The 7979-nt window shown below is 51.7% G+C and overlaps 1 protein-coding gene across 1 annotated transcript; it reads right to left on the reverse strand.

Annotated features, from left to right (window-relative positions):
* Positions 1-2478: 2478 nt before the first annotated feature.
* LOC149353574 (endothelin-converting enzyme-like 1) lies at positions 2479-6950 on the reverse strand. The gene is made up of 2 exons (XM_089577369.1): positions 6645-6950; positions 2479-4521 (listed from the first exon to the last, which is right to left on the reverse strand). Exons 1-2 carry the CDS (start codon positions 6948-6950, stop codon positions 2479-2481), a joined length of 2349 nt encoding a protein of 782 aa, XP_089433495.1.
* Positions 6951-7979: the final 1029 nt, after the last annotated feature.

Raw genomic sequence — 7979 nt, forward strand, 5'->3', positions numbered from 1 at the left:
CAACCTTAGGGGTAGGATCAGCAAGTCAGCCTTCTAGATCATAGAGCAAGGCCCCACGACCGACACCAGCGAGCACCAAGTGATATGGACACCAGGACACGCCGGCATTGCTGGGAACTGCGCGGCGCATACTGTTGCTTGAGGATACGCTAACCGAACTTCGGAAGGCCCCCTAGAACCAAGACTAGTGGTTCTGACCTATAGTGATATCTTGGAACAACATCGAGGGTAGAGGGTGTCCCTACCCTCAGCTCATAGCCAGCCCACAAACCAACAGGCAACATCTTGGAGGTGGCTCCAGACAAACACTTACGCTATAGTTTACATATGCTAAACAAAAATCACCCAACAGCCTATAAGGCTGCCTTCACGTCGGCTTCTCGTGATTCTTTCGCGAGGCATCCCCGCATCCCGCGGCCACCTAAGCGACTCTTACCACTGTGGTCAACCCGCAGCCCTTGCACCAACGAGACCCGCAGAGCAAGACCCACGAGCCAAAGACAAGCCCGTAATCCCCGCAGTGAAGTGCGAAGCGTCTACGGCCGGTGCATGAGCCAGTCGCAGCGCTCCATTCGGTGCCTAGCCAGTAAATAACCCACTGTCGTTATGCTCCCACTCGTCCTGAATGGGTCGAATTCAGTTGGGGTTGTAAGCGTCCTGAATATATCTCTCCAGGCGTCAGCACGATTTCGTATGTCAGAGGACGTCGCCCCTTTGAGGGTCCTGGCCTGGCGTAAGCGTGGGACCCACCGAAGGCCACCTCAATCCAAACATATTCGCTACTCAGCAGGTAGCGTGATTCCTTCGGCATGGTCGAATTATCATGCTGCAGCAATGTTGCGAAAACACCGTCATGTTTTACGACATAGCACAAACAAATTTCTTGCCGTCCAGGTAGGTCGCGCCCATGGCAGCATCGTGATTCTAGCAAAACGAAGTGCCCACGCTGCGAAACCGTTGCTGCGACCGGTGTCCCGTTTGTTAATGAGAAGGCATTATATGGCTCATGAGGCGGAAAATCCGCCGTTGCCGTGGTCCACGCCAAACGGTCCAAAAACACACGCGACCTCGTCAGGAAATTTCTTCCGAAGTAAGATTCGAACCCAGGCCGGCGCGAACAGATCAGCTGCGCTGGAATCTTCATTACAGAACTGCGCCATCACTGCAGCAATACCACCCCGCGCGCAAAACTGCCAGTCTCCCGTGCTGGGTTTGGGTATCGTCGTCTTCATCAACTTCCATTCGTGCGGCGCGAACACATGAGCTTTGCTGGCCATTGCATTAGAGTAATACGCCAGCGCCGCTACCGTGCACTCCGCGTGCATGTATGTTTTCGTATTACCTGCACGTAAGCATATAGTCTTAACTGCCCTCCGGAATTTTTTACTGCGGCTTTGTGTAACTGAATCCTTTCCGTCTGGATGCGTTTGAAAGGGTAACATCGCGACTTGGGAGCGCTTGGCCAAGTGAGAATTTTTCAATCTCTTGGGATTAATTTTAGGCTGAAAAAAAAGGAAGGGCACACTAGTTTCCACCGAGATATGAGAGACAGATACTGCGCCATTTCCTTTCCTTAAAAACCAATTTACCAATTTACACACTTACACACCACTTACACAGGCATTTCTCAACACGATCTAAAACTTTGTAGGCAAAGTTATCTGAAACATCCTGCAATGACTTGCGCTTGAACTCTGGACGTGTGCTTCACATCGTGAAAAATTTAGGTTGCTCGAAAGGTGCGTATCACGCACCTAGGTCAAGCCTTATTCTGGCCCTCGATGTTGTTCAAAATTGGGCCGCTCGTCTCATTCAAATCATTTCACCAGAATCATGATTATGAAATACTTCGCCTGCCTGGCATATAATCTGCGACCAATTATACTCTACTGAAATTCACGTACCACTTTCTCAGATTCAACGCTGATTTTGGTTCATTTCTTCTATACTCTACTGAAATTCACGTACCACTTTCTCAGATTCAACGCTGATTTTGGTTCATTTCTTCAGACTGCTTTAACACCACTTATTTCTGTAATGCCTATAGGCCATCAAAGAATTTGAAATATTTCTGAAGGTTCCCTCAAAACCATGCCCATCGACAGTGACACGCGGATCCGATCTCCCAAGGCTTCTCACTCGGTAACCACCTTCTACCCAAGTAGTAACGTATGGATAATATATACGGCAGCGCACAGCAGCTGATATTGGGCAGGCGGCGCTTAAGAAAACTGCGTTCAGAATGGTTATCAAGACCTAAATTATGTCAGCGGCTATGTTATTCACATCATCTCCATCTCACATCAATATTTTATCCTTCGTTCGGTGCCGTTATTCATTCTTTTGCAGCTTGACGCGTGGCGCCGCTCATTAACACATGTCACACAGTAGGGACCACCGATTTACTGATCCTGTGATGCTTGGTGAAAAAAAAAAACCAAGCGGAGGCTGCATGTTCGGTGAGCGACCGTGCTGAGCTTAATGCTGATCACTTGGATCCTCGCACTGGAAAGCCGCCTTGAACTCCGACAGCGTCATGACCGGCTCGTTGCACCGACGGCTTGCATCTCCGTACGTCTCATCCACGTAGTCACCGCTAGAGCATAGCGCGTAACACGAGGCCACGAAGAACAGTCGGTCCTGAGCGAGGCTCGACTCTCTGGAGGACGTGCCGCTGCTCGGGTGTCGTAGAATGCCCAGCCTGTAGGCGTTTAAAGCAGCCAAGAGAGCCTTGGCGTCCACGTGGTGCGGTGACCACTCCGACGGCGACTCGGCAGGGAGACTTTCGTTTTGATGTAGCACGGGTGATTCTTCTTGGACACGGCTGCGCTTGTCGTACATGGGATCTTGGAAGACACTCCTGAGAATTTCATCCGCAATGAGGCGCCCGGCTCCGCCGTAGTTGACAGCCGGCGGCAGATCCGGGTGGTACAGCGGGAACATGGAGTAGTCATGAGATACAGTCAGCGGGCCATGGACGCTCCATTGGTGCATCAGCACGGAGCCTGGCTTGAGGACGTTAGTCAGGTCCTGCTGCTGTAGTCGCCATCGCGCGCTCATCAGGCTCTGCCAGTAGGTGAAAAAGCTGGCTCCTGGTGTAGGTTGAGGGAGAACGCTGGCTAAGAAGCTCCACATGGCGTCGTCTCCTTGTGCCCGGACATTGAGCACGGACCTGCTGCGATGCATCACGACTTCAGTGAGGATGTCTCTTACATCCTCGACGAGAGTCTGGAATCCATGGTTAGTGGGAAACAGGCTGAGCCACGCGACGCCCACGATGTTTTCAATCTGCACAAGGCAGCGCCGTGAGTGCACTGACGTAGGGAGGCCCATCAGTTCCAGGGTAAGGTCTGCTATTTGCTGGTCGGCCATCCAGCCTAGCTCGTGAGCTACGCGAAGGCCAAGGCTCAACGTCAGCGCCTCCCGCATCTCGGACTCGAGACCAAGCAGATAAACAACAGCCCGGAGCAAGCCAGGGTTTTCAACCTGTACGATGTCGTTGGACGAAAACTGCTGCGCCCAGATGAAGTGCTCATTGAGCAGGAGCAGCAGGCGTCCGGCGGCGATTCCGGGAGTCGTTATTTCAGTCAAGTTTCGGATAGACATCCGAAGGACTCTGTGTTCAGGCTCAGCCATTGCCGGTCCCAGCGCTGCTAGCGTCAATCGGTTCATTGCGTCGATGGTGGTGACGAGATCGTCGGCTTGCGATTCAGTTACGTCAAAGAGCAGCAGCATGCTGCGGACGAACTGTTGGTACCGCAATGACTGTGCCGATCCCCTTGGCTGGCTGGCAAATGTACGCATGGAAGCGATCCAATTGCGAAATGCGGCACTGTGGCCAATTTTGAGCACTGGGTCTCCAGTGACGTTGCGAGAGGGTCGCAGGTCAAAGGTCACTTGAAACCACAAGTGCAGATTCCAATTTCCTGAAAGATCCAGCAGGATCTCTAGGAGGTCCCACCGTGATGTCAGTGGCCATGGGAGATGGTGATCGGCCATGAAGGTTTTCAGCCTGTCCAGGCTGCTCTCCGAGGGCTCGATGCACGATCTGGCCAACTCGACGACCTTTTCTTCGACGATCGAAGCCACCGATTGCGCGGGACCCTGCTTGCGGATGTCACGGGGAGCCCACTCGATGGTGTTGAGAGCGCGGCCGTACATCATGTCTTCGGCGGCTTCGAGAACGGAAAGCAAATGGTGTTCCTGCTTCCATCCGTCGCAGACGAAGCCGTAGAAGTTGTCGCATGGGTCTTGGGAGCGATTTATAGAATTCTCTATGGCAGCCATGTACATCTTGCAGGTTGCCGTGTCGCACCCAGAGAATAGTGGCAAGCGCGCGTGGTCAGCGTGGTGGCCTCGGGAAGCAGCGCTGAACAGGTGGCGGTAGCGGATGCGTAAAAACACCGCTGACGCAGAGTAGATGAAAATGGCGATGGTACTTAAGATGGCTGTTGCGATAAGAACCCTCTTGAATCTCGGGTTCATATGCCAGTTTACCTGGCGAACAGCCACGTTGGCAACCTGCGCACGTGAAGGGGAAAACGAAAACGTCATCCTTCATTGTTGTGTTGAGGTTCTGATCTATAGAGAGTGGTAACACGCTCCCTGCTGGCGCAAGAGCAGTTAATGCAGTACTTTGCAGTAAAGGCATTTCTCCTTTTTACATTACGCAGGTAGCAGGAAAAAGCCTTGTCAACGCGTATGGGCTAAACCAGAAAAACCCTGTTAGTTGGTCGCTAAAACTTAAGACACATATGAGTGCGTCAGGTAAGCAGTACAGAGCGAGGACCGCTTACACATAGGACGAGCTTCGTCAGTGTGTATTCCACATTCCGTACTGTGTTTCTGTGACATACTATAGACACGTCCGCAAGCGCCTAGTTTTGCTTGTTTCGCTGTGATGGCCAGGCTTTCTTTGCACGCTCTTGCACGCAGTGCGGCACTGTAGGCACGCACTGCGGCTTTCCTTCCGGCTACAAACGGCCTACTTTTCCCTGTTTCTTCTCTGCGGCGTTCAAGGACGCAGCTACGTGAAAGCAAAGTAGATATGCGCAGTCTCTGAGAAGATGGCGTCAATTAATTCAGAGTAGCCAATTATCGCGTTGAGATATTGCAGCAACGAAAGTCGAAAGTTGTTTATAGATGGCAAAATATCATATGTAAATTCTTGCTCGGGCTGATTTGCATGGCTGCCTTGCAGTGTGTCCGACTTCTGAGTAAGAGTACCGTCTTACAACGGGCAGTTATAGACATGAGCTGGTTGCCGTGAGAAACATTCAGAAATAGAAAGTGAAGCTGGTTACGGACGGTGACTGATTTATTCTGGAGTCATATGCAATTGTTGCGACCAAAGAGCAATGAAAACGAAACTTTGGCGGCAGGTGTCCGCTAACTGCACTTGGTCTGCTAGACTTGCGCGGCGCGCAACAATTCGGGGAAGCGCGCTAGGTCTAAGGAAAGCTACAATTTGCGAAGAATTCCTTTTCCCCAGGTGTGCTGGATTTAGTTGCAAAATGGCAGTCCTAGTGCTTGGAGTTTTCCTTACTGAACTGCTATCGTAATAGTAAATGCACCTAAAGAACTGCTGCTCCGATACCGGCCTGAGCAACGATGTTTAAAGGAGCTCTGGATAGAGTTTCAGTATGCCTAGGATGTTACAGGACGTCGCTTCACAAATATCCTTCAGCAAGAGTTTTTTCAACGCGTTTGGTGGAAGTTGAGTTTTTTTTTTAAATCTGTAGCCAAATTTGAATTTCCGCGTCTTCGGGCGTTTCTCTCTTCTCTCGTCACTCTTTTCACGCTTAAATACGCTGGCCCCACAAACTCGGTTCCTCCGCCGGAGGTAGACGCGCGCGGGAGGGGGGAAGGGGGCGGCCATGGGAACTGCGTGACGTCAGAAAGAGAAGTCATAGCGGACCAATGACAGCCCTTCGCTGCGACTCATCTAACGTAACGAGCGCTGCATGACACGTTGCGCACAGATTCGGGCGAAAGCTCGGCACCGCAGGCCGCCGCGAGGAGTGGAAGCTCGAATTTAAAAAAAAAAATATTTTGCAAATGATCGGTTCGCGTTTGAGGTCCTGTACGCGGCATGAACACTCGATGGCCTGTACCCTACATAATTGAAGCTTACTATAGACAACCTCAAACACCCTTTTCAGGGAACGTTTAAGGCTACAAAAATTATTTTTTCGTTCTGATGAATCCTAGCGAGCAGTGAAACTTAGCCTAAGTACAACGTACAGTCTACAGTTTATGTTACTATACTATAAGGCCTGCCCTACAATGCATCAACAGAGAGCGAGACAGAGACAAAGCATTAAACGGAAACTGAACTGGTTTCTGAATTGGACGATTAGTTACTATCTCCACAGACCAAGTGGACTCAGTTTGTGAGAGGACATGTTTTACCTCAGCCGAGAAGACCTCCAGGAAGACTAAGTACCAAGACGCGAACCTCACGCCAAATTCCTTCCATAGTTCGAACTACACCTTAGCGATAGTGCATGGCGGCTAAGTGTGCAGCGTGCTCATGACGCTTTCGCAAATGTCTTGAGCTTGACCTAGAAATACGGGCTGCACATGGAGCTCATCTGAACGAGAAGCTGTTCGCCAGCACGGCGGCGCCACTACGTGGTCCATACCTGTGGCCCCATTCCTAATTCAGGCAGCTCGGCAGTTTGTGAGGCCGCGTCCACCGTGGTGACGTCCCTGGCAGCGAACGCCCGCTGAGCTGCACGCCTCATCTCGCGCAGCTCGGACATTTCGGTGAAGCCTATGCGTTGGAAGCCAGGGCGTTTTGGCGGGTAGAGAAAGCGCTTGCCGTCGCTGACGGGCCCGGGATCCGAGTTGGAGGAACCGCTCGAGGTGCTGCTGCACGAAGAGCTCGCCTCAGCATCAGCTGCCGCTGCTTTCCTACCTCGCACCGCCCCGCTGGAAGGCCGCCGCATCACTGCGGTCGATGTACCCGAGTAGCGCGAGTGCGAATGGGCTGCTCCTCAAGCGTCGGCTGCCGCTGCCCGGTCCGTTCGCTCGGGGTGCGACCGCTGCCGGGGCTGCCGGGGCTGCCGGGGGCTGCCGGGGCTGCTGCTGCTGCGCCGCGCGCCACGTTCGGTGTGCCGCGCGCAGCACCCGCTCTCCTGCGGCGGGAGCAGCTTCTTTTTTTCTTCGTTAGTGTGAACGGTCGATGCACGCGGCGGCGAAATTGTAGGCATACGGTAATATCCAAGCTGCGAAAGAGAATTCTGTGCCATTCTTATCAGGTGCAAGATAGTAACACGACGGGAGCAGACAGGGACATAAAGAAGAGAGAATAACGAGTAAAAAAAAATAGGGAAAATAACAATGAGAAAAAATAGGAGTAGCTGAACAATATTCCCCGGGATTGTTCATTTATTCACAGCTATTGACAGTATATACGAGGTCTGTTAGAAAAGTATCCGACTTTATTTTTTTTTTTTGCAAACACCTGATTGATATGAAACAAGCGCGCTTGCATCACCTGCCCTTGAACCTTCCTGCGCATTATAGTGTACTGCGCATATAGTGTTCTAGTTCACTATACTGCGCATGCATGAATTTTTTCCCGCCTGCCGATAGCATAAGTCGGTGTGACGCAGCGTTTGAGTGAGGCAGTGCGCAGTGCTCTCGTCGGTTTTTTATTGCAAGGAAATTGGCGGAGCGACAGGAGCAGCGCTACTGCATCAAATTTTGCCAAAAACTGGGCGACAGCCGAGTGGAAACCATTCTGAATATTCAGACGGCTTTCGGTGACGATGCTATGAGCAGCACACAGATTAAGCAGTGGTACAATTGTTTTAAAGACGGCCGCACATCGGTGGAGAGCGAGCCACGCTCCGATCACCCATCAACATGTCGAAATGACCACGTCATTGCCGAAGTGAACGCTGTGGTGATGCGGGGCCGTCGTGTTACTATCCGAGAAATTGCGGAAGAGGTGAACATCATTAATTTTTCTG

Source organism: Amblyomma mixtum, chromosome 3, assembly GCF_055824585.1.
Source record: "Amblyomma mixtum isolate Tamu chromosome 3, ASM5582458v1, whole genome shotgun sequence".
Lineage (NCBI taxonomy): Eukaryota > Metazoa > Arthropoda > Arachnida > Ixodida > Ixodidae > Amblyomma > Amblyomma mixtum.

What these genes read in the sequence shown, in the direction of transcription:
- LOC149353574 (XM_089577369.1), bottom strand. Translation starts at nt 6,950, where the DNA reads ATGCGGCGGCCTTCCAGCGGGGCGGTGCGAGGTAGGAAAGCAGCGGCA. An exon ending in AATTAGGAATGGGGCCACAG is followed by an intron (nt 4,522 to 6,644) that starts GTATGGACCACG and finishes TCACGTGCGCAG; the next exon opens with GTTGCCAACGTGGCTGTTCG.